At 37.7% G+C, this 27,273-nt stretch overlaps 1 protein-coding gene, 1 non-coding gene and 1 pseudogene across 2 annotated transcripts in view; 1 reads left to right on the forward strand and 2 right to left on the reverse strand.

Annotated features, from left to right (window-relative positions):
- The window catches only part of TTC26 (tetratricopeptide repeat domain 26), a 36,425-nt gene that overhangs the window by 5,700 nt on the left and 3,452 nt on the right, over window positions 1-27,273 (forward strand). Inside the window, exons 5-17 of the mRNA XM_029234405.1 lie at window positions 1,007-1,056; window positions 3,215-3,360; window positions 4,278-4,449; window positions 10,352-10,426; window positions 14,202-14,304; window positions 15,612-15,667; window positions 16,794-16,847; window positions 18,754-18,817; window positions 20,975-21,063; window positions 21,289-21,372; window positions 22,320-22,389; window positions 23,169-23,275; window positions 26,443-26,576. Of these exons, the coding sequence (XP_029090238.1) occupies window positions 1,007-1,056; window positions 3,215-3,360; window positions 4,278-4,449; window positions 10,352-10,426; window positions 14,202-14,304; window positions 15,612-15,667; window positions 16,794-16,847; window positions 18,754-18,817; window positions 20,975-21,063; window positions 21,289-21,372; window positions 22,320-22,389; window positions 23,169-23,275; window positions 26,443-26,576 (1,204 nt within the window). The remainder of the gene's footprint in view (window positions 1-1,006; window positions 1,057-3,214; window positions 3,361-4,277; window positions 4,450-10,351; window positions 10,427-14,201; window positions 14,305-15,611; window positions 15,668-16,793; window positions 16,848-18,753; window positions 18,818-20,974; window positions 21,064-21,288; window positions 21,373-22,319; window positions 22,390-23,168; window positions 23,276-26,442; window positions 26,577-27,273) is intronic.
- On the reverse strand, window positions 4,822-6,590 carry LOC114901812 (annotated as a pseudogene).
- Window positions 27,187-27,258, reverse strand: TRNAE-UUC. Its single transcript has one exon. It is a non-coding gene; the product is annotated as a tRNA-Glu (tRNA).

Below are 27,273 nucleotides of genomic sequence, written 5' to 3' on the forward strand. Positions count from 1 at the left end.
AGAGCTGGACTCAAATTTGCAAATAGAGTAGGGCAAAAGGGAACTATGGGAGGAAAGATTAAGAATAATTAGAGTATGAATCAAATTAAATTCAAAGAAAAGTAGAGAAAGTGGGCAAAAGAATGTTTGTTAGGAAATATGTTAGGGAAGAATGTATTTCAGGGTAGAAATCTTAGAGAATTAACTGATATATACATATTTAGATAGAATTCCAGTTCAGAGTCATGGAATTCTAATTTTCCTAATTTAGTTATAAAGGCCTTTGAGTCATTTATCTCATGTTTCTAGACTTTATCTGTGCCTAGAACAGTTAGACACATGTAAGGTGATCAAGGTAGCTATCTCTGTTTCCATATATATTTTTCTTTTTTATACATTGAAGTATGACTTTTTGTTGTAAAGAGATATAAGATTGAGTGTCTAGAATTAGGAAAATTCTCCAAGAGCACATCTGGAACTTAAGAGGTGTTCACCTTTTTGCTTGGCTCCCTGTTTTAGATGGTAGATTATCGTGCCAGAAGATCTATGAAATGGAGACGGGGCTAGTATTTAGGAAAATATGGCACTGTAATTATGAAAAGGGGATTTCAGAAGGAATCGACAAAGAACACTGGAAGACCAGCTGAATGAGAGTGGATTCCTACATGTATTGAGATGACCGTAACCATTTGCTTCCGGTGTTTGGTTCAGTGTGTGAACTACACAGGGTGGGCTGCTGCTGGAACTGGGAGGAGTGCCGTGCTGTGCTTCAGCACCATAGAGTGAGGAGGAAGAAGTGTGGGCAAGAGCGGAACCTTAGAGCATTTTCCTTCTGGTTCTTGGTGATGTCGCTGCTACTGCAGTAGGACTAGACTAAAATAATACATTAATATATTATAGCAGAGACGTAGCAGGATCCAGTAGGTAAGGATTTGGGAAGATTTATCTGTCTCATGTCACTCCTGCAAGGGACTAAGTGCCATAGACAATTGAGTTCTTTAATAAGCACCTTGGATTTTTTTCACAGCTCCAAAAAGCCGACTTCAAAACCGCCTCCTCTTCCACTTGGCTCACAAGGTACTTCCGTTCCTATTTCACACTTTTTGTTTTAATGTGGTAAGATTAAAAAAATTTTTTTATGTATATCTTTTTTTAATTGACGTGTAATTGACTTCACACTTTTTGTTTTTAAAATATATTTCTCTTTCTTCTTGTTACCAGCAAGGGTGAAAGAAAATTAAGTAGAAAGTCTCGTTAATGGTATTTCTAGAACAAGTAGAATACAGGTGTTAATTTTATAGGACTTTCTCCCCCATTAATGTTTTTTTACTCCCCCATTAATGTTTTTTTACTCTGTTTATTTATTCAGAAATGTTAGGTTTTAGTTCTTCTTAAGCAATAGTCATTTAAGATTAGTTTGTTTCCACCATCTTATTGTCTCTTAGGAAACAGAATCAAAGACACCTTGTCCTGACTCCTGAAAGTAAATATATACCTTTCAGAATTGCCTTATAGCAATAATTTTGATCATGTCATAAAATAATTTTTAAAATCATTTTTCATATTATAAAATTACACATTCTATTAAGCAAAATATAAATATGCAATAAAAGGATATAACATCTACCATATTTAAAGCTAACTGAATTTCAACCTTTTGGGATAATTATTTTTTATATGCATATTTGTATTTCTGTTCATTTGTTTTGCAGAATGGGATTCATGTTAAATATATATTTTTGTATTCTGCTTTTTTTTTTTAACTTATCTTTGTAGTACGAGTGTACCCCTGAGTCACTAGTCTTAAAAACCAGACTTTTTTTTAATAACAATCCATCATATGCATGTGCCACAATTCATTCAACACTTCTAGTTATTTAACTTCCAGATTGGTTTTAATTTTAATGACAAAAATGTGATTCTAACATCCTAAAATGGACTTACTGAGTTACTGAGTATGAACAATAAAAATTTAAAGCTTTTAATTGATAGTACTAGATTATTTTACAGGAAGTTTATCTAATTGTCCAAAGGTAGTATTTGAAAATAATTATTTTTGGTGCATTTAAAAATTTTGGGAATTCCTTGTTGGTCCAGTGGTTGGGACTCTGCTCTTTCACTGCCAAGGGCACGGGTTCAGTCCCTGGCCAGGGAGCTAGATCCTGCAAGCCAGGCAGTGTGGGGGGAAACAAAAAAAACTTCATGCTATAATTATCTGTCTGTCTGTTTAGTTCTTTCGATTTTTGCTTTACATGTTTTGCAAACTATCATTAAGTGTTACAGATTTAGAATTGTTATGTCCATCTAGTGGACTGAAACATTTATCATTATGAAATGTCTCTCTTTATCTCCAAAAATCTCTCTTCATGTAAAGACTACTTTGTCGTATTTGTGTAGCTCCACCAGCTCTCTTTTGGTTAGTGTTTGCTTATTGTATCTTTTCCCATCCTTTCACTCTCTATCTTTCTGTGTCCTTCTATTTTAAATGTCTCTCTTATAAACAGCATGTATAAAAGATAGAGACAGAGAGAAAAAGGAAAGGGAGAAGATATAAAGAAAGAAATAGAAAAGAAAAAGAAGGTAAGAAGAGGGGTGTCAAGTAATTAATATGAGCTGTAACTTAAAGGCTTTCCATTGTTAAGGCTCTGCCTCCAGAGACTATTTTTTAAAAAATTTTTTTTAATGTTTATTTATTTATTTATTTTGGGTGCGTTGGGTCTTTGTTGCTGCACGTGGGCTTTCTCTAGTTGCGGTTAGCAGTCGCTACTCTTCGTTGCAGTGCACGGGCTTCTCATTGCGGTGGCTTCTCTTGTTGCGGAGCACAGGCTCTAGGTGCATGGGCTTCAGTAGTTGTGGCATGCGGGCTCAGTAGTTGTGGCACGCGGGCTTCAGTAGTTGTGGCTTGCGGGCTCTAGAGCGCAGGCTCAGTTGTTGTGGCGCACAGGCTTAGTTGCTCCGCGGCATGTGGAATCTACCTGGACCAGGGCTCGAACCCATGTCCCCTGCATTGGCAGGCAGATTCTTAACCACTGCGCCACCAGGGAAGTCCCCAGAGACTATTTTTATTCTTTCTCTGAAGGAGAGGTAAAGAACACCAGGAGCTGAAGGGAAATAGAACAGAGACAAATGGCTGAAGGAGAAGGGGAAGCTAAAATATCCATTACATAGGTGTTGATTTCTGTAACCGTACTCTAATGTGAATCTTTACACGGCTTTTGCTGTCTTACAATTTTAGTTTAATGATGAGAAGAAATTGATGAACTTTCATCAGAATCTTCAGGATATCACAGAAGATCAACTCAGTTTGGCCTCAATCCACTATATGCGATCTCACTACCAAGAAGCTATTGATATTTATAAGCGAATACTGCTAGATAACAGGTCTGTGTCCATTTATGCCTCCTTGAAATCTCATTTTGTTACTTTCTTCTGTACCTAGTTTGGCTGAGGACCTAGTGTCCTTTGGATCTAATATCACCATGTGTTCAAATCTATTTAGCTAATAATCTGGTTAGATTAAGAACTCCTTATTGTCTAGATCAGGGTTTCTCCACCTTTATTTCATTATTGACCTACCAAGGACGCTTTTTAGACTTTTCCCCCGTTAATTGCCCTCCCATGAAGTTTCAATACCATAGATATATTGTATATCTGTTTATGTACTGTATGTATATCTATGCTTTATAAAATGAGTATGATTTTCCACCTCTCCATAAGAACAAATTTTTGCCCCTTTGTGGGTGATATCACACCTGTTGGAAATGCATGGTCTAGGTGTATCAATTTCAGTGTTTTGGTTACACTGTAGGTAACTTGCTGACAAAATTGGAAACAAATCATTCTGAAGAATTAATGTTCCAACTTTATCACTGACCACTTAGCTTCTCTCCTGCATCCCAAAAATATCTCATACACTTCCCTTCTCCCTTCCTTTGCTTTACTGTCACAATCTCCCACCCATTCCCATTCTCAGTCGTCAAATCTACTTGCCTTGCCTGCTTATTTGAGTTTATACTCGATTACTGATTATGTAAGTTTTTTTAAACATGAATAGGTAGTAGTTGAACTTTTCCCTTTCTCCTCTAGTTGTCGTCTTTTACTCTGCTTATGTCAAAACACTTAAATATTATAATACAAAAAGAAAGATGCTACACTGATTATATCCTTCTTTTTTCTTTAAAAGAAGAAATGTCCTCTTTGCCTTGCTGTCCATTTGAGCCATTAAAAAGGTCTGTAGTTTGACAACATTTCTATGAAGTAGACTTAAATTGTTAATCCTTAATTCTTTCATCTAATAGGGAGTACCTTGCCCTCAATGTTTATGTGGCCCTGTGTTACTACAAGCTGGATTACTATGATGTGTCTCAAGAAGTTCTGGCTGTTTATCTTCAGCAAATTCCTGATAGTACCATCGCACTCAATCTTAAGGCCTGTAATCATTTTCGCCTTTACAATGGCAAAGCTGCTGAGGTAGTGATGAAATTTGTTCTTTTTTTTTTTTTTTTTTTAATTTCTATTTTGGCTGTATTGGGTCTTCGTTGCTGCACGCGGGCTCTCTCTAGTTGCAGCAAGTGGGGGCTACTCTTCGTTGCGGTGCGCAGGCTTCTCACGGCGGTGGCTTCTCTTGTTGTGGAGCACGGGCTCTAGATGTGCAGGCTTCAATAGTTGTGGCATGCGGGCTCAGTAGTTGTGGCACACGGGCTTAGTTGCTCCACAGCATGTGGGATCTTCCCGGACCAGGGATCAAACACGTTTCCCCCGCATTGGCAGGCGGATTCTTAACCACTGCACCACCAGGGAAGTCCCATAATTTGTTCTTAATTTACTTAATTCCAGTTTGAATTACCCTGTATTTCCCTATAAAGTATGTAAACATACTTTACACTAACAGCAGATTCAACTGCTGGGTGAAACAGTGTTTAGCAGCTGGTGGTTGGAGAACACGTCCTTAACATATGCCCAGATTCACTTTTCATGGTTTATGTCGATAAAGGTGGTCAGTTGTGGCAAAAGAAATGCCTATCAATTAAATTGCTTAGTATGCAATGGAGTGGTCCCTTTATATATCGATATTATATAAAATACATTCTTGGAATACTCATTTCAACTAGAGTCCCTGGAGTCTGCCTAATTGGCTAGTTCCCAGCATCAGCAGTTTAATAGTAAACTGGATTTGCAATTTGATCTCATTAGAGTTTTTTTTAGAATAAATGAAAGAAGAGAAGTGTATTCTTGCCTTTCTATCTTGAGTCAGTCTTGGGGACCTCGCCAATTTTAGTATAAGGTCCAACCTATTACATGTTTACATTTTGTCCGCACATGTTCTTTCCAGAGTCTGGTATGGGTGGCATGGCTAACCAATCTGCTGTAGGTCTGACGGTGTCCATGTCAGGGTACCAGACTGCACTTCCCATTCACTAAAGGCATGCTTTTTCATTTGAAATTGTGTCCATGTAGATTGCATGTTGATTTTGTAAAGTTCTCCAGCAGTAGATGACTATGTCAAAGGTACCCGAAGAAGCTATTTTTGTTTTTGGTAGCGAGAGGATATAATTTGTGTTTACCTATGTTAATTTTATTAAACCATTTAAAAGCAGACATTCCTCTAGTAATTTTTATAATGGGCTCTATATTGTATAGGTCATTATCTCCCCAGACACCAAAGCATTCTGATCTTCTATAGTAAACATGAAATAATCTGTAATGATTCACTCAATTCTTTTTTTTTTTTTTGCGGTACGCGGGCCTCTCACTGTTGTGGCCTCTCCCGTTGTGGAGCACAGGCTGTGGACGCGCAGGCTCAGCAGCCATGGCTCACGGGCCCAGCCGCTCTGCGGCATGTGGGATCTTCCTGGACCGGGGCACAAACCCGTGTCCCCTGCATTGGCAGGCGAACTCTCAACCACTGCGCCACCAGGGAAGCCCTCACTCAATTCTTAAAGTACTTTGAACAATTTACCCAAGGTTATACAACTAACAAGTGAGAAATTCAGGTCTCAAACCCTGACTCTAAAGCCCAGAGACTTAACCACTAAAATTTACTGCAAACTTAGGTGTACATTCCTCTTGCTCTTAATTTATATATATACGTAATAATATAGCTACCAAGTAGTAAGCATGATTATTTAAATGTAATCAAATAATATGGTTATTATATCTTACCAACAAATAATTGGTAATAATATGGCTATTATGTATGATTTTATATCTATATATAAAATCATACTTATTATTTGGTAGTTGCCTAATTTTCTTTTTTTTTTCTTCTGAAGAGGTTTTATTACGCACTGAAGGGAGGGAGCTCCGTCCTTCTTGGCTGCTGCTTTCCTCCTGGCTGCCAGGACATTACTCAGCTCCTGTCTCTTCCTTTTGGCATGGAAGTGTGTCCCCACCCTTTTCTTGATGAACTTGAGGGCCCGTGTGTCCTTGGAGACCTTGAGCAGCTCCGTGGCCCGCCATTCTTAAGGGGCAAAGCTGCATATCATGTCTCGCACGCACATGGTATACTTGGTGAGGCGCCCGTGGCGGTGGCTAGGCCTCGGCTTGCTCACGTTATTAGTCACCTTGTGGCCTTTGTTGAGGCCAATGGCCATGGGCCAGCACAGAGCCATGGCCCTGAGCTGCACTGGGGCCCTTAGGGTCCAGATGGTGGCGGATCCTACTTGAGCAAGGCCTCATTAACCTGCTTTAATTATCTTTAATCTAGACAAGCTCATTGAGGGTTGAGACTGTCCTTTGACATTTGTATCCCAGGACCTGTCACAATGCACACACAAAGTTGATGCCAACTAAGTAATGGTTGAATGAGAAATTTAAAATATGACTAACAAATTAAGGGTGAATCACATTAGAAGAAGGAGGAGGTTCAAAAGAGGTCAATAAAGATACAGATTGAGAAAAAGCCATTGGATTTCCTAACTGGGGTTTCCTACTCTGATTAGGGCATCATTATTATTGGGTGTTGAAGCTAGGTGGCAAGGAGATAAAGAGTGAATGAGTAATCACTTGGATTGAGAATTGTCCTCAAGGATATGGCAGAGGAATGACAAGTAGATGATGAAGAAATAGAAGCAGTGAATATAGGATGCTGGTAAAAGGAAGAAGAACACTGGTTTCAGAGGATAAAGAAATTTTATCCCCCCAAACTGGGAGGGCTTCGGTAGTGATTAAGAGCGGGAGCTTTGAAATCAGATAGACCGTATTCCAATCCTAGCTTACTAGCTGTGTGGCTTTCAGTGCACTACTTAACCTCCTTAAGCATTATCTGCAAAATATGCAAACTAATAGTACTGCATTATTGTAGGTTTCTGTGATGTCTGCAAAGTCCTTACCTTCACATACATTGTAAACTCTCAGTGAACTGAGCAATTATCGAAGATTTCATAGGCTGGAACACAGTCACATTTATAGGCTTCTAAACACCTATTGTTTTGCCTTTTTCAAATCCAGCTTATCTGTAATTACATTTAAAAGGTTTGATTTCTCAATTAAAGACAAAGATTGATGAATTAGATTGAAAAGACAAAACCCTGATATAGGACACAGAAAATTTGAACGTAAAATCACGTATTGATGTTTCATGAGGAATATTTCTTACATGATTTCTATCAAGTTGTCGTGCTTTTAGAAAGGTCATTTTCACTCTAACATATTATAAGATGACCTACATCTTCTATTTATAATTTTATGTTTTAACAGCTTTATTGAGATATATGTAACATACCATACAGTTCACCCCTTTAAAGTATACAATTCGGTGGTTTTTAGTATATTCACCACTATGTGCAATCTTCATCATGGACAATTTTATTTATTTATTTTTAAGCACTTCTTTTTTTTTTTTTCCCTCTATTTTTGGCTGTGCCATGAGACTTGCAGGATCTTAGTTCCCTGATGGGGGATCGAACCCTCGGCCTCGGCAGTGAAATCACGGAGTCCTATCCACCGGACCACCAGGGAATTCCCACCACAGTCAATTTTAGAACATTTCCATTACCTCAAAAAGAAACTCCATACCCTATAGCTATCAACCCCCATTCACCAAGCCCTAAGCAACTACTTAATCTACTTTCTGTCTCTATGGATTTGCCTGTTTGGGATATTTCCTGTAAAAGGAATCATACAATATGTGACCTTTTATGACTGGCTTCTTTTACTTTACCATAATGTTTATGAAGTTCATCATGTTATAGCATGTTTTAGTACTTCATTCATTTTTATGACCAAATAATATTCCATTGTATGGATAGACCACATTTTATTTTTCCAGTTGTCAGGGGATGGTTATTTGGATTGTTTCTACCTTCTTCCTATCATGAATAATGCTGCTGTAAACATTTGTATACATGTTTTTGGACATGTTTTGAACATGTTTTCATTTCTCTTGGGTATATACCTAGGAGTGGAATTGTTGGGTCATACTGTTTTCCAGAGTGGCTGCACCAGTTTACATTCCCACTAGCAATGTATAAGAGTTTCAATTTTTCTACATCCTTGCCAACAGTTGTTGTTATCTGACTTTTTTATTCTAGCTATCCCAGTGGATGTGAAGTTGAAGCTCATTGTAATTTTGATTTGTATTTCCCTGATAACTAATGAAGTTGAACATCTTTTCATGTGCAGTGAGTGCTGCTTTAAATTTTGCGCCCTAGGTAGCTCACTTGCCTCACCTTTATTCCTGGCTGGCCCTGCCTGAGATCAAAGCTATCATAATACTAAAAGATTTTGTTTTTTCACTTTCATTCACTCAAGTGTGCAGTGAAGTTTTCCAGGGACAACATGATTTCAAAATAGATTGATTGCAGATACAGATATGTCAATCCAGCTGTCATCTGTTAAGCCAGACATTAAAGAGATTTGCAAAAATATAAAACAGCACTCTTCTCACTAAATTTTTGTTTTGGTAAATACAGTTTTTTTAGTGAAAAATATGTTATTTGTGTTAATGTGTAGTGGGTTTATTACTACTTTTGATTAATTGATTACTTAAAATTTCTGTTTTAATTTCTAATACAATAAATATGAATGGCTATAACCCACATAAACAAAAACTCTTTGGGATCCTTAATAATTTTTAAGACTTAAAAAAGATCTTGAGATCCAAAAGCTTGAAAACTGCTGAACTAGCCTAATATTACCCAAGGCAGGGGTCCCCAAGCCCCAGGCCACAGTCCGGTATTGGTCCGCTGCCTGCTAGGAACCGGGCCGCACAGCAGGACGTGAGTGGAAGGCAAGCGAGCGAAGTTTCATCTGCGCTCCCCATTGCTCCCATTACTGCCTGAACCATCCCCCTGCCCCCCCCCACCATCTGTGGAAAAATTGTCTTCCACGAAACTGGTCCCCAGTGCCAAAAAGGTTGGGGACCCCTGACCCAAGGCTTTGGAATTACTGCTGTGGACAAGAGAGGAGATTAATAAATGGATTGCTGAATAGGTGTGCATTCCTATGTGACATCAGGTAGAAAAAGTTTGTAGTGCTTAGTGAGAATAATCAAGGATTTAATTATTTTATCCGGAAAAGCTTAGGTACCCACTGATGGAAGTAGAAAAAGGAGGTGAGGAGGTTTAATCAAAATTATAGAGTGGCGGGGCTTCCCTGGTGGCGCAGTGGTTGAGAGTCCGCCTGCCGATGCAGGGGACACGGGTTCGTGCCCCGGTCTGGGAAGATCCCACATGCCGCGGAGCGGCTGGACCCGTGAGCCATGGCCGCTGAGCCTGTGCGTCCGGAGCCTGTGCTCCGCAGCGGGGGAGGCCACAACAGTGAGAGGCCCGCGTACAGAAAAAAAAAAAAAAATTAAAGAGTGGCAAGATGGGAATAGCAGAAAGCTGAGGAAGGGGATAAGTGAGTCTGGGACATTAGTGAAGACACTGTGGAAATGGCTGACCGTTTCTTCTAAGGGAAGTTAAGGGTGCACGACAATACAGAAGAGATCTGATAGGTCTAATAAATAATAACATAGAGGGGAGAAGTTATGTTAATTGCATCATGTAAATTAAGGCCAATTCAGCAGGAAGGAGATAGTATGAAAATTCAGGACATAGGTGGAATGGTCAGATATAAGAATCAACCTTAGTTGTTAAAAGTTTGTCACCTGAAAGAAAAGACTAACTCTAGGAGTCGACAAACTTGGGTTCACCAGTTTCAGACTTGCTGATTAGTGTAAGGTTCAATCACTTAATGTTTATAAGCCTCAGTGTTCTCATCTGTAAAATGAGGATAATAATAATTACGTTGATCATTTCTTAGAGTCCTGCAGAACTAATGGAACAGCATGTTAAATTCTTTGTAAACCATAAAATGTTGTAACATTTTATATGTGATATAAGAACTATACAGTTCTCATTTTCATAAGGCTTTCCTTTTTTAATTTCAGGCAGAACTCAAAAGCTTGATGGACAACGCTTCTTCTTCCTTTGAATTTGCTAAAGAGCTCATCAGGCACAATCTGGTGAATAATAGTTTGCAGTCTTGACTGACTTGAGGCCTACCCTATTTTGGTACATCACAGTGGTTAGAAAGATGAATGAAGGGAGTTATCTCAACAAGTATTTCTCTACTTTAAGTAAACTCTTTCTTGCTGTGGAGGAGAGAGAATGAGTTTAAGATATCAGGTTCTTTCCTCAAGCAAATCCTTATTGGGAGGGCAGTAATACATACTTAACATTTAGAAAGAAGTGTAAGGCAGTGAGATCCACGTGTTCATTTTGTTGGCAAAGACAAAGGAACATATCCCTTTGGGTTATAATAAATGGGAAGGATATTCTGCTGAAAGTAAAACCTGAGCTGGTCTTTGGAAGATGGATGGGATTTATAGGGTTCATCTGTGGCAGGGACATGGATGAATGAGCGAAGAAGACATATGTGATAGGTTGTGAGCAGTTTGAATTTACTAGAACAGAAAGTTTGTACTGGGGCACAGTGAAAAATTAAAGTTTTACTTAGTGAGAAAGTAAAAAGGGGGTTAGGTGTAGGGCTGGATTATGATGGCCATTGCTAAAAAAAAAAAAAACATTCAGATGAAGTTTCAAGTTTGATTCCATTGACTATGCAGTAGAGTGGGTGCAAAGCAGCTGCATTCAACTCAGGCACCCGGGACATTGAGAAAATTATTTAATATTGTTGAGTTTCAGATTCCTCATCTGAAAATGGCAATAATAATGACTACTACTTTTCCTTCTTTTTTCTCTGTACCTTCTTTGGCACCAAGTCTCTAAGTATGAATGCTGAAAACTGTAGTTGTTTTAGACTTCTCTTCCCCTTTATCTCTGATAGCTACTCAGTCACTTAATCCTATTAATTCTTTGTTGGTATTGTCTTATATTCATTTCATTCCTCCTCTAATTCAGGCCTCCATCACAGATAGCGTTTTCTGTGGTTATTTTTTATTATAAGCTTCTGGCTCTAATCTTTTCACTTCTAGTCTAGTTTATAAATTAAAGACAGATTAATTTTTGTGGAAAGTGATGTGTTAGAGGTAGTAGTCTGGAAATTAAACTTGGAAAGAGATTAAGACCAGAGAACAGGCTTAGGAGTTTTCTTAAGAGTAGTGATAGTTGAAGAAAGGGTTAAAAACAGAGAAAAATATGGCTTCAGGAGAGCATTTGTATTTAAGTGGCTGGAAGAAGGAAGATAAGAAAATATCTCAAGAAAGGGCAGGCGAGAAAAAGCACCTAGATAATGTACAGTTGACCCTTCTACAACACGGGTTTGAACTGCATGAGTCCACTTATACACAGAATTTTTTCAGTTGTAAATACTGCACGGTCTGAGGTTGGTTGAATCCTCGGATGTGGAGGAACCATGGATGTGGGTGGCTGACTATAAATCATACTCGGATTTTCAAGTGTGTGGATGGTCAGTGCCTCTAAACCACCCACTCCACCATTGTTCAAGGGTCAACAGTAATGTCATTTTTAAATATTTTTTCTGATTTTTATACAATTTTTAAAGGTTACACTCCATTTACAATTATTACAAAATGTTGGCTGTGTTCTCTGCATTGTACAAATACATCTTTGTATCCTATCTTACACCCAGTAGTTTGTACCTCCCATTCTCCACCCCTATATTGCCCCACCCTCCACTGGTAACCACTAGTTTGTTCTCAATATCTGTGAGTCTGCTTCTTTTTTGTTATATTCACTAGTGTGCTGCATTTTTTAGATTCCACATATAGGTGTTATCATACAGTATTTGTCTTTCTTTGTCTGACTTATTTCACTTAGCGTAATGCCCCCCAAGTCCATCCATGTTGCTGCAAATGGCAAAGTTTCATTCTTTTTTATGGCTGAGTAATATTCCATTGTATATATAGACCACATCTTCTTTGCCCATTCATCTGTTGATGGACACTTAGGTTGCTTCTAACTGTAATGTCATTACAGGTACACATTTTAATCACCTGGGAGATTTTTTAAAATAATGATGGGTGAGATTTTTACTGAATGGTTGGCTAGGGTTCGGCCATGAGTACTTTTCTTAAAAGTTTCCCAAGTGGACATAATATACAGCCAGAATAAAGAACTGTTATATGTATGTATAACTGGGAGATGCATATTAGCTAGCAATAGGAATTATTCTTGGAGGGTGGGATTAAAGAGAAAAGTGAAAAAATGGAAATTTTCCTTTTTCCTGTTGTTAATAGTATATGTAAGTTTTTTCCAATGAATACAGATTACCTTAATGTCTAAAACAAAACCTGAAAAATATTAAGCAATATAAATTGTTGTTATTAACATCTACTTTTGGAGTCAGATCTGAGGTCAAAATCAAGTTATACCATGTACTAGCTTTGTAACATTGGGTAAGTCACAAAACATTGATGAGTCTCCATGTTCTCATATGTGGAATAGGGGAAATTACAGTACCTACCTTATTCCCTTGTGAAGATGAAATGAGGTAATGTATATAAGGTACCTCAAGCAGTATGCAGCATATAGTAAGCATATAGTAGACAGTGCTATTGTTGTCATGCTATTCCATCAGTGTCAAAACTGCAGGTATGTCATGGAGCAAGAGGACAGAATAGTCCATTGAATTTGGCCAAAGGGGTTAATTTGTGACTTGTAGAGTGAGTTTACTAGTGTGCAGAGAGCAGAAGCAAGTTTTCTGGGAACTTAAGGAGTGAGAGGATGAGAAGAAAGTTGAAGCAGGGAACTACATACTTTTAAAGTGTGGTGTTGAAAGAAAGGAGAAAAATAAGGTGTTATCCAGAGGGAACAGTGGCACCAAGTGGAAGATTTTTCGAGAGAGCAGAAACCTTTGTGCATGTTTGAAGTTGAGAAATGGGACCAGGATTAATGAAATAGAATGATTGATTAATGCAGAAACAAGATCTAGATGGAGTCAGAAGTTATGACATCAAAGAAGATAGATGTAGGAATTAATCTTGGCAAGAGAAGGGAGTATCTCAGACAAGGAGGAAGCAAATAAGGTGACCATATGGATACTTTGATGTAGAAAAAAGAGATTAGGTAGTTTATGCCTGATTGCCTTGATTTCTGTATATTTATTTGTGAAATAACTGTGTGCCAGGTACTGTGCTAGGCTCTGAGTACAGAACAGTATGCAAAACTGTCCTTTCATGAATGGTGCTTTTGTTTTAGCTATTCTCTGTAGCATTTATTATCATACGACAACATACTTAAGTTTGCTCTTTGAAGGTCTCTCCCCACCTGAGTATAGCCTATATAGTGACAGGGGAGTGACTTGTTCCTGATGTAGCCCTGCTATTACAATACCAAGCATATAGTAAGTGCTAATGAATATTTACTGAAAAACTAAATGAAATATTACCTACTATGTGCCACACATTTAGCCCACTTTAACTCATTTAATCCTCGTGATAACCCTGAAAGGTAGACATTACTAATGCCATTTAGAGGTGAGGCAACAGTCTCTGAAAGAGTATATAAATTCCTTCATGGAGTTTTTGGTAGAGAATATCTGTCTAGAAAAAAAGTTTCATTAATTATTGGGTACTTTAAGAGTTGTCTACAGTTCTTACGAGGAGAGAAGGAAATGTATGCAATAAGGTTATGCCTTTATTCTATTTCTTATGATTTAGGATGGTTTTAATTAGGTCAAGGTCATGTGTTTATAGAGAGGGCTTCAAAAATATATTCATCCTTTCAAAGAATAACTGTTGTGTCAGCTGCTTACACATTTCTACCAATAAGTGAACTCATAGTTTTTACCATAACGCAGAGTTTCTCTGTCTTTAGGTTGTTTTCCGAGGAGGTGAAGGGGCTTTGCAGGTTTTGCCTCCCCTGGTTGATGTCATTCCTGAAGCTAGGCTAAACTTAGTGATTTACTACCTTCGTCAAGGTAAGAAAACTGTGTCTTGGTCTTGCCTATTTAAGATATTTTAGAACATTTAATCTCTAACTGAACTACTTGCTTAATCTTTAAAATCAATTCATAATACTTCCAAAAATATGTTTGCAGCAGGCTCGTAGGACAGAACAAATTTATTGGTATTTATTTGTTGTGCCTTTTCTCTTTATTCTCTCTTTCCTCTTCTGTTGCTTCCAATCTCTCACTCATTTTGTTCTTTTCTTTTCCTCTTATTTTTCTGCCCTTTGTTCTCTATTCATTCTATTTCAGTTTTTCTGTTTTTTTTCCTTCCCCTCCCTTGTTTCTTCTTTTTCTTGTGTTCCCCGATGTGTAATGTTCCCCTATGTGTAATGTACATTTTCTTGAGTCTTTTCTTTTTCATCATTAATTGTTTTCTATTTGCTCTAATTGTCTGCCTTTCTGTTTATTTGTACCCCCAGCTTCTCATGAGAAATAGTATGATGCAAAGAGAACGTGATATTTGTTTCCCCTAAGTAAGGATAAAATTGTTAGACACATGCCTAAAGCAGTCTTTTATCTAACAGTTGTGAGTACAGGGTAGGAGTTACCATGCAGTGGTGCTGGCACTCTGTCATGGACCTCGGACTAACAGTGTGGGCCTTTTTAGTTGCATGGTAGAAACCAACCAGACAACATATTCCTCATTGAGGAAAATGTAAGTGTTTATTAGCATAAGAACATGAACTTGCAAATAGTTCTCTCTAATTTGATATATAAGCACAAAGAAATATGCTTTTGGATGAGAATTAAAGAAACACTTTATATATTTTATAAATTAATTTTTATTCTAAAAATTTTCAAACATAGACAAAACAAGTTAATAGTATGGACATCCAAAATGAACACCCAAATATGCATCCCAGATTCAACAGTCTTCTAGATATTGCCAGTCTTTCTTCATTTGTCCTCCCTCTCCCGTTTTTGTTGCTGAAATATTTTAAAGCGAATCCCAGACTTCATGTCATTTCACTCCTACATACTTTATATATCTTTTAAAAAAATGGTTGTTTTCCTTATATAATTACAATGCCATTGGCATATACTTCCCCATTGCTTATTTTTAGCTTGAACTTTTAGGTGCTCCATGGCTTAATATGGGTTTCCTACAGATACTTGGTTATCTACTACTCAACATTGAACTTGATGGAGTGTTAAGAGACAAAAAAAACAAATCATACTTCCCATGAATGTTTGAAGGATCTTATCGTTTGGGAGACTGTTTCAGAAGAGTTTGCTAGGATACAGATTAGTATAGCTACTTATTTCTTATATTTCAGATGATGTACAAGAAGCTTATAACTTAATTAAGGATCTGGAACCTACTACTCCTCAGGTAATTGTGAATGTGTTGCATTTTTACTAACCAAGTTCTGTTGAAAGTGGAATTTCAGAAGGCATCTTAGAGAAGATTCTTGCTTGTAGAATCTCAGGAAAGATCGTGTATATTGATCTAGGAATGTTATGTGAGACTTTTTTTTTTTTATGTGAGACTTTTGAGATGAGAATGAATATCCTGGGCTTTTTGATATTTGTAAACTCCCGTATATGTGGTCATCTCCTCAAAAGGATTGATGTTTGAAAATACTGAAATCTAGAATTCTGATGAAACTAGATATAGAAACTTATGTCAGCAGTATGATTGTCTGTACTATGTCTTTGTCCCCGGCTAGGTTGTTAGCTCCTTGCAGTCAGGGATTGTGTCTGTATTGTATCTCCAACACTATGTATATTAAGCACGTAGTAGGCATCCCACTCACTGAGTGAAAGACTGACTGAAAACTGTTTCTAGATATAAACAGGTATATTTCTCCTGTGTATTAAAGGCTTCAGCATCTTTTGTTCTGTTCTTTTTATGAGCCCTCTTAAATAAAAATAGTACCCACATAAAAATTGATAAAGCTAAGGAGAGTATCTATTAAAGAACAGAACCAAGTCTGAAGGGGATACAGGTGAGGCCTCAGGACTCCAAAAGCAAGAATACCTTACAAAGGAGAATCAGAGGATACTTTTTCTTTTTGAGGTAAGGGATCACTAACAAAGGAAGGTTATTATATCATTGGAAAGGGAAGAATATTGATAATATATATATGATGTCATCACAGAGAATGGCAGTGACTGATAAGATGTAAAAATTATTACATAAACATTTTATTGTTAATTTTTTCCACTGAATTGAAATAAAAATAAAACTTAACTCCTGTGAGTATCCACTGAGTTTTTCTGCTTAAGGTTGAGAATTTACAAATATGATGAATTCTGTTATATGAATACTTTCCTGGGAAACAAATGAAAGTCTGCTAATTCTTTCATTCAAACCAGGGATAGAACATAGAAAAGTGACTTTGGGTAACTTTTGATAATATAAATAAAGCATTAAATTGATGCAAATGATCTATTTGAAAGATATCTCATAGTTCCACATTCCTTTTAAATTAATTAGTGATATTCCATGTGTCCAGGAGTATATCCTCAAAGGAGTGGTCAATGCAGCCCTTGGCCAGGAAATGGGTTCGGTGAGTATAAAATCACTGGTAATCTGTAGCTTGCAAAGTTATGTGTGTGGAAAAGATCAAAATGAACATCAAATTTCAACAGCAATAAGCTTACAAATAGGCTCTTTTGCAGTTCCTTTTATTTCTCCATATCCCCCAGTCCAGATTCCATTGTGAAAAGAATTCTGTGTTATTTAAAGACAAAAAAAGGGGAATTCCCTGGTGGTCCAGTGGTTAGGACTTGGCGCTCTTACTGCCAGAGACCCGGGTTCAAGCCCTGGTTGGGGAACTAAGGTCCTGCAAGCCACACAGCGTGGCCAAAAAAATAAAACAAAATAAAATGAAATTAAAAAATAAAGAAAAAAAAGAAAGCTACTACCCTAAGAATTGCTGCTTTGGTTAAAAAAAAAAAAAGCCCAATTGTTAAACAGTGTGTATATATAATAACAAGAGCAAATCATTGCAAAAATTCATTCTTATTTTCACTGACTTTTAAAATTTTTATTTGTTTGGCTGTGTTGGGTCTTTGCTGCTGTGTGCGGGCTTTCTCTAGTTGCAGCGAGTGGGGACTACTCTTTGTAGCGTGTGCGGGCTTCTCATTGCGGTGACTTGTTGCAGAGCGCAGGCTCTAGGTGGGCGGGCTTCAGTAGTTGTCGTGCATGGGCTCAGTAGTTGCAGCTCGCAGGCTGAGTAGTTGCAGCTCACAGGCTGAGTAGTTGCAGTGTGCAGGCTCTAGAGCACAGGCTCAGTAGTTGTGGTGCACAGGCTCAGCTGTTCTGCGGATCCCTTCCCAGACCAGGGATCGAACCCATGTTCCCTGCATTGGCAGATGGATTCTTAACCACTGCACTACCAGGGAAGTCCCTTCACTGACTTTTTTTTAACCTTGCATACCTCTGAGCTTTAATTTTGACATTTGTAAAATGGGAATAATTGTTTCTCTGGAAAAGCTTTTTATAAGTACCAAAATGCTGACTAAAATTAAGCTTTTATTCCTCTGAATACGGCATAGTAAGTTCTTTTTGGAACAAAGTGTAATATAAATAAATCTTTTTATCTCCAGCTCACTCCAAAGTGCCTCATGTAGTAGATAGGCAATAAATAGCTATTGAGGGCTTCCCTGGTGGTGCAGTGGTTGAGAGTCCGCCTGCCGATTTAGGGGACACGGGTTCGTGCCCCGGTCCAGGAAGATCCCACATGCCACAGAGCGGCTAGGCCCGTGAGCCATGGCCGCTGAGCCTGCGCGTCCGGAGCCTGTGCTCCACAATGGGAGAGGCCACGACAGTGAGAGGCCCGCGTACCGCAAAAAAAAAAAAAAAGCTATTGAATAAATTAATGATTTTATTTAATAAATACTCCTTGTTATAGCCATAGCCCCTACCACAAGGTCTGATATATGATAAAAGAGCAATAAATATTTGTTAAATGAATGAATGAGTTCATTTAATGAAGATACTTGTTGTTGTTGTTGTTGTTTGTTTTTTGTGTTACACGGGCCTCTCACTGTTGTGGCCTTTCCCGTTGCGGAGCACAGGCTCCGGATGCGCAGGCTCAGCGGCCATGGCTCACGGGCCCAGCCGCTCCGCGGCATGTGGGATCCTCGCGGACAGGGGCACAAACCTGTGTCCCCTGCATCGGCAGGCGGACTCTCAACCACTGCGCCACCAGGGAAGCCCAATGAAGATACTTTTAAGATAGAATTTGGGGATTGGATTTTTTTCTTCTTTTCTATCTGACCCTAATTTAATTCAATTGCATATTATCATTTTCTAGTTGCTTATGCTAATAAGAATTAGTACTATTGATTTGGGGAGGATTTAAAACAAGAGTATATGTTAAATCCTGACAAATATGTTAAAACCACAAAGTAATACAAATAATGTATTTTCAGCTTATTCTTCTGTATCAGCTCTGCTTTGTTTTTCAGAAGGATCATATGAAAATTGCCCAGCAGTTCTTCCAGTTGGTGGGAGGATCAGCTAGTGAATGTGGTATGTCTGAATCTGTACTTGTGAGCATGATTTATAACTGGAGTTGGTCATATACTGACTGGTGAAGTTTGATTCTCTGTCCAGGGATATATCTGTTAGGCTTCCCATTATAAAGTAGAAACTCAGACACAGGAGAGAATATTGAATTAGCCCTTCTTAACATCTCAGCTAAAATGGGAGGAGAGGATATATAAATAGAGGAGAATAAGTATATTCTCTAGTTCATAAGGGATTTAAAAATTTGATTCTGTTTTTTATTTGAAATGTTAACTTTTATTGATTTCTCAAGAGCTCTTTATGTATAAAACTTTTGTCATGCTGTAGATATTTTTCCAGTAGGTCATTTGCTTTTAACTTTGCCTATGGTATTTTTTTTCCATATAAAAACATATCTTATTTATCTTTTCTATAATGATTTCTTACATGGGTGTCAAGCTTAGAAAATACTTTTTTATCCCTGAAGTTATATAATATTCACCTATATTTCCCACCAGTAGTTTTGTGGCTTCATTTTTATTATTAAACTATCAATCTCATCACTGAAGATTCAGTGTAAGATTTGAGAAAGGGATCTGAGAAGGGCTGATAGTTAACCAGTGCGAACCAGTATGGCTGTCTGTACCAGTTGTCCATGGCTGGCATCTATTCTGCTGAACAGTGTTCATGCTGCACTGATTGTTAAACATTCTAATCAACCCTGGATATTCATTTGCTTTCAAATGTTTCACCAAAACTATTTGTTGGATAATATTTTCTTTCCCCATTTCAATTCATTTGTACAACAAAAGTGTATTGTGGTGTTGGGGATACAGTAGTAAACAAAACAAACCAATCCCCCTATGCTTGTGCAGTGTACAGTCTAGAGAGAACAGACTATAAACATAATAAGTAGATTATAGGGGACTTCCCTGGTGGTCCAGTGGTTAAGACTCCACGCTCCCAATGCAGGGGGCCCGGGTTGGATCCCTGGTCAGGGAACTAGATCCCGCATGCCGCAACTAAAAGAGCCTGCATGCTGCAACTAAGACCACGCACAGCCAAATAAATAAATATTTTAAAAAAATAGATTATATAGTATACCTGTGCTAAGTGTTTTGGGGGAAAAATCTTGAGCAGAGGAAGGAGGATTGGGAGTGGCAGTGGTGAGGGCCAGGCGTTGTCCTAATCCTCTGCCACTTCAAATACGCATCTGTTATCGGACAAAATGTTGGTCAGGATCAGGATCAGATGGTTCCATGGCAAAGTATTTCTCCATTTGAGACCAGAAGTGTTGGGTTGTCTTAGATGAGTAATGATGGATACTAAGTCACATTAGTTGAGTGTGCAGGTGTTGGAGTTGGGTGAGAGAATCAAAGCCCTGGAAAAGATCTGGGGAAAACTCTAGCCTGTAGGACATGTGCTCATGTGGGACTCTGTTAACCGCAAGAGAGATTATCCGTCATTCTTGAGTACTGTGACCTCCATTATGCTGAGGTTTTGTCCACTGAACAGAATCTGTAATTTCAGAATCTAGAAAGATGTCTTGGAATACATTCCTGTCTCTAAATTATAAAATAACTCAAAGTTCAGCTAAAGAGAACTTTTTTTTTTTTGCGGTACATGGGCCTCTCACTGCTGTGGCCTCTCCCGTTGCGGAGCACAGGCTCCAGTCGCACAGGCTCAGCGGCTATGGGTCACGGGCCCAGCCGCTCCGCGGCATGTGGGATCTTCCCGGACCGGGGCACGAACCCGTGTCCCCTGCATTGGCAGGCGGACTCTCAACCACTGCGCCACCAGGGAAGCTCAGAGAACTGTTTTTTTTTTAATATTGTTAAACTATTATTTTTAATTAATTAATTAATTTTTGGCTGCGTTGGGTCTCTGTTGCTGCGCACAGCCTTTCTAGTTGCAGCGAGCGGGGGCTGCTCTTTGTTCTGGTGCGCGGGCTTCTCATTACAGTGGCTTCTCTCATTGTGGAGCATGAGCTCTAGAGCACGGGCTCAGTAGTTGTGGCGCATGGGTTGCTCCACGGCATGTGGGATCTTCCCGGACCAGGGCTCGAACCCGTGTCCCCTGCATTGGCACACGGATTCTTAACTACTGCGCCACCAGGGAAGTCCCTAAAGAGAACTTTTAGTTTCATGAATACACCTGGTTTCTTTTCCCATTCCATTTCAGATACAATACCAGGGAGGCAGTGCATGGCTTCCTGTTTCTTCCTGCTTAAGCAATTTGATGATGTCTTGATTTACCTCAACTCGTTTAAGGTCAGTGTAGAATTTTCTAGATGACTTTGTATACAAAATACTGTATATAGTATGTCACAGATAAGATACTTTTAGAGTATCTTTTACTACCACCCTTTTACTGTGGTGGTAGTAGTGGCATCAGCTAATTCCTTAAGATTATTTTTGTGTTTACCTGGTATGACTGATGTTTTCATATTTTATATGTTAATGCTCAGTGTGACCTGTTCTTGGGATGTTTTTCAGAGTTACTTCTATAATGATGACATCTTTAACTTTAATTATGCCCAAGCCAAAGCTGCAACTGGCAATACCAGCGAGGGTGAAGAGGTGGGTACCTGCTTTTGAAGGCGTTTGAATAATTCTATCTAAAAACATTGTTATCTTTTTCTCAAATAAAAAGTTTAAGGGTAAAGGATTATTAAAAGTTCTATTGTTCTTAGGTTATATTAAAAAGTACAATATAAATAGGTATATAGATTTTATAACCACATTCATGTTTTCCTTTTTTGGATAAATTTTATAAAAACATAACATACATGGAGAAAAGTATACAAATCAAAGTACACAGCTTGATGAATTTTTAAAGTGAACATACCCAAATAGTCAGTACCCAGATCATGAAATAGAATATTATCATAACCCTGGGAATGCACCCATCTCCTTTTTGAGTCAATCTCTTTCCCACAAGGCTAACCACTATCTTGACTTCTAACTCCATAGGTTATCTGAATGATTCAAAATAATTCAATTGAATTATTTAATTTAATTTTGTTATTATTCAACAAATTACTCAACTCATTATTATTCAAATTCTAAGTATTTTCTAATTTCCATTATGTTTAGAAATGATCTTTTTATTATCTTTGACAATGAGTTATTCTAAAACATGTTTCATGATTTTCAAGTGTGTATGTTATCCTTTCCAGGTTATTTTATTTTGATTTCTAACTGAATTGTATTGTGGTCATAGAGTGTGGTCTGTATAACACCAGTCCTTTAAAATCTGTTGAGACTTGCTTTATTGCCCAGTAGCATGTGCAGTTGTTAATTATTCTGTTCAAATCTTCTATATCCTCACCAACCTCATGTTACCTTGTGATATCAATAACTGAGAGAAGTGTTTTAAAATCAGCACAAAAATTGTCCTTTACTTTTCTCAATGGCCTGTATAGAATTTGGTCATTTATAATGCTCATTAATCTAAGGCAAGCTGCTATGGATATTTTTATTGTAAAAGCATCTTCATGTTTATTCCCTTTTTCCTCCTCTTACAGATTTTCCTTTTAATCCAAAGTGAGAAGATGAAAAATGACTACATTTACCTCAGTTGGTTAGCTCGGTGCTGTGAGTCTTCTTTTAAATGTTATAGAGCAATGCTTTTATTGAGTGTTTTCTAATTTTGTTTTGTAGAATGAGTAAACTCTGAGATTAAGTGTTGTTAATGCTACTTAGTAAGGATGGCCACGTACATGTGTTATATGTGTTTACCCTGTGATTAGTTCTACCATATGACATTGACGTAGCATAAACAGTCCTAAAAGATGCCAAGTTCTTCCTTTAGCCTATTAAAGCTTCCAGAGTCTGAGTTTACATTGTTTTTTGTTAAATGATATTGTTATGCTAATTTACCTTTTCACTTTGGTGCAGGCCTGAAAAGCGATAAAATGTCAAAAACATAATTTGTGTGTACTATATAGCCTATCGTCTCTGTCTGTCTGTCTGTCTCTTGCTCCTTTTTTTTCACTTGGTTTTAAAATATTCACTGAGTTTTTGAAGTCATGGGAAAATTTTAGCAATTAGATTTCTAAGCGCGGCTGGAACTGTATGAGTGGGATTGAATGAATGATAGATGACTTTTCAGCAGATGAGCAAAGTAGGAACTACTGGAAGTCAACCCAATCTAAAAAGATATAACTATGTAACGCCTAACTCAAGTATTTTAAGTATGGTAGAGTTCTGATGGGGAAACCAGCTTAATGCCGACAGTGTAAGCTTTCCCATGTAAGGGCTGCTTACCATTACTTTGTATATTTGTAACGTAGAACCAAATCCATAGACTAGCAAGATGCAGAAGTGTATTTCTTGTACATTTAAAAAGCATAAATCTTTGTTTCTCTTTGTAGACATTATGAATAAGAAACCAAGACTAGCCTGGGAACTTTATCTCAAGATGGAAACCTCTGGCGAGTCCTTTAGCCTCTTACAGCTCATTGCTAATGACTGCTACAAGGTGCGTCTGAGTGAGACCTAAGGGGAAAGTGAAGATCAGTATCACATTGCTTCATTGACTAAATATTAGGGGAAAGTGTCCTAGAGATTAAATGGCTATAGGTGAGAGGATTCGCATCGTGATATCAGAAATGTCATCCCTTTTATGAATGAACTGAACTCAGAGATAGGCAGCATTTCAAGGTTTTATATGTACATAAAACATGTATACATATAAATGAAATATGAAATAATGTGTATGAAATAGTGGTTTAGAGAGGAGGTTTTAGATTTCTAAAGGCTATGAATCTTTAGGTACCATGCAGATAGAGATATTCATCTGGTAATTGGAAGTTTTGTTCTGAAGCTCAAGAATGATGTCCTCTGACATCGAGAGACAAATCTGGAGAAATCATCACCACTTCAGTAGTAATTGAAGCCCTGAAAAAAGTGAGATTACCGATAAGGGAGTAAAGTAAGAAGAGTAAGAGAGTTGCAAACCAAACCTTTGGGGAAACCATGGTGCAAATAGTGGACAGGAAAGACAAAGGAACCAGAAAAAGAGAATAAAAAAGCAGTCAGATTTAATAAAGGACGAACTCTGTGTGTGTGTGTGTGTGTGTGTGTGTGTGTGTAGGGAGTTGGAAAGCCAGGGAAGAGGGAGGAGTTTGGGGCCTTATCCTATACATTAAAAGCTTTTTAAAAAGTTAGCCTCAAATTCTGGAAACTCCTATTTTGGGAATATTTCTTCCTGTCCAAAAGACAGGAAAACGTCAGGTAAAGAGAGTCTAGCATCAAATTAATCAATAATAGCTCATTGCAAAGTGAATCATTACATTATAAAGTGAATCACCATCAGTGGAAAAGGATTTAAAACATAGGAAACTTGAAAATGTTTAATAGAACTTGGTGGATGGCAATGATATTAAGTGAGTTAGGGAAGGCAGAGGAAAATAAAACATAAAAGACAGGAATTTAGTTCAATTTTAGATGTATTAAATCTGTGTTTGGGGCTCCCAGGTAGAGATATTACATGTGTGAAATTATCAGGCTGAGCCTGGAGCTCAGGTATTCATGTGAGAGGCTCGGACTAGAGATGTAGCTTTAGAAGTTAACAGTAGTTAATGGTCGTGGTGGTAGTAGCAGTAGCAGTAGCAGTAGTAGCAGTGGAGTATGGGAGAGAATGAGATTAACCAGTGAATGGGGTGAGGAACCACATGGAACACCACTATTTAAGGGATAGAAATAGAAAGAAGAGTCAGTGAAAGAGACAGAGGATGAAGATGAACAGAAGGAAAAGAAAAGAACCAGGAGAGAGAAAAAGAAAGTGTTTTTTATTACTCTTTTTCTTGTTCCTATTTTATCAAATGCCAAGGAAGGAAAATGTCAAATCTGCAACTAGATAGAATTGCAAGAGGCCTGAGAAAACACTGCTAGTACAGAAGAGGATTGGATTAGGAAGCAGATTCAATGAGAATAACGTAGACCACAATCTTAAAAAACTGATGTATGATTTCATATATATAACATTCTTGAAATGACAGAATTATAGAGATGTAGAAAAAATTGGTGATTGCCAGAGGTTAGGGGTGGTCAGCTGGGAGGAGAGTACAGCTTTGTGGTGATGGAATAGATCTGTATCTTGATAGGGGTGGTGGTTACATGAACCTACACATTTGATTAAATGACAGAACTGTACATACACATAGTAGTGATGTCAGTTTTCTGGGTTTGATATTGTGATATTGTACTATAGTTGTATAAGCTATAATGGGGGAAATTGGTTGAAAGGGACATGGGACCACTCTGTACTATCTTTGTGACTTCCTGTAAATTTATAATTGTTTTAAAATAAAAAGGCTTTAAAAAATGAACCAACTAGAGCTCTATCCAGCAATATAGATGAATTGTAAAAACATATACAAGACACAAAAGAATATTTACAGCTTTATTTCATATAGCTAACATACTAAGAGGCAACACTCAATTATATTGTCTAAAGATGTTTACATAGCTGATAAAGCTATAAAGAAGGTCAAAGAACTGATGACCATAAAAGTCAGACTACTAGTTACCGAAAATAGGGAAAGAGAGGGTTGTAGTGTGGACGTGACACACAGAGCTTCTGTTTTGCTGTCAATGTTTCATTTCTTGACCTGGGTGGTAGTTACACTTATATTGACATTATAGTCATTAAACTGTACATGTATGTTTCCCACACCATTTGGTGTGTTTCTTTACCAAAAAAAAATTTTTTTAGGAGAACATAGGAAGAAGGATTAACCTTGAAAAGGAATAAGAACACTTCTTTCTGAGAGAGATGCAGAAAAGAGGGAAGGAGTAATGAAGGTACAAGAATAATTTGAACTGAAGGAAGGAGAGTTGTGTCTTCCCTATGAAGTATAGAAAAAAGCTAAGCTAAGATGCAGTAGAGATCTTAAGGAAATTGGCAAAGGTGTAAAAGAACAGTTCACAGGAAAGGAAAGGTAACGAAACCGCACTGAGTAAGGAGGATTGCCAAGCAATTTGAAGACTTCAGTGAACACTATACATTTATGATTGCCAATCAGGAAACCTCATCTAAGCCAAATTTAATGATAGTCAGCATACTCTACAAGGCCAAGGAAATGTGTAGTATATTTGGGAAAGAAGTTTGTCAAAATGAATTAAATGTTTAAAAGACTTGCTGTTTAGAGTAGGAGTCAGTGTACATCTGGGCATTCTGAGACTTTAGGGACAAGGTAAGGGAAAGACCATCCTCTTGGGTTGAATAGTATCATATTAGCGTAAAATGAATGATAGTAGTCATCTACAGAATGTATGGAGGAAACTTGAAAAATAACCAGTTCAAATCACAGTCATCAGAGTTTATCCTCAAGATTAGAATATGATTAGAAGAAATGACAAATATGTTGATTACAGTGTAACTTGACTATATGTAGAAGAAATGTTATATTGTTGAAAACTTAATGAAGGGAAGGGGGTTTAAATTGAACTCATGTACACAAACTGTGATTTTCCTTCTTGTTTTAATAAGGAATTGAAATTTATCTAATTTGCTAATTGCAAATGTTGTCATTACCCATGCACTTGTTTTATGAAATTATGTTTCATGGTATCTTTACATTTAGTTTCATTCTGTGTGATCTTTTGACTACAAGTATTACCACAGTACTTTCTTTTATTCAGATGGGCCAGTTTTACTATTCAGCCAAAGCATTTGATGTCTTAGAGAGGCTGGATCCCAACCCTGAATATTGGGAAGGCAAGAGGGGGGCCTGTGTAGGCATATTCCAGATGATCTTAGCTGGGAGAGAACCCAAGTAAGTAGACAGACAATAGACACTACCTCTGTGCATTTGCTGGTTCCTGGGGGATGAGAATTGCTTTCTTGGATCATGTCTTCTGAAAACTAAAAATTATTTTGATGAATAAAAGGTTAAGTTTTATATTTCTATCTGACCTTTTTCCTCCAGAATTTTTATTTTATAGAATCAGATCATTCTAAACTATGTATAATGGGGACATTGAGTATACTACAGCTCTCAAGTATAAGAGCAAGATATATATTTGGCTCCAAATGAATTGTCATTTTCATACAATGCCTTTTTCAATCTCTTCTTCTCTTTTCTTTGCCTTTTGGCTTTTTTCTTGTGTCTCTTAGTTTAGTCCTCAAAGAATTAGAAATGGAGTGAGTGTGGTTAATAACTCTTTTTTTTTCTTTTGCCTTCTCATATTCCAGGAAATACTGAGACATTAAGTCTACATAAAATTAAGTGGCACATAGCTCCATTTGTTAAAGTTAAACTACTTAAAACTAAATTCAGTTTTCTGAAAATAACTTTATGGAATGTATTTGTTACTGATGTATAAATAGAAGATGCGACTCTTTTTTTTTTTTTGGCCGCTCCACGCAGCTTGTGGCATCTTAGTTCCCCCGACCAGGGATTGAACCTGGGCCCCAGCAGTGAAAGTGCTGAGTCCTAACCACTGGACCATCAGGGAATTCCCATGACTATT

The sequence above is a fragment of the Monodon monoceros genome, unplaced genomic scaffold (assembly GCF_005190385.1).
Source record: "Monodon monoceros isolate NGI ecotype Baffin Bay Population unplaced genomic scaffold, NGI_Narwhal_1 Super_Scaffold_2, whole genome shotgun sequence".
NCBI classification, from domain to species: Eukaryota; Metazoa; Chordata; class Mammalia; order Artiodactyla; family Monodontidae; genus Monodon; species Monodon monoceros.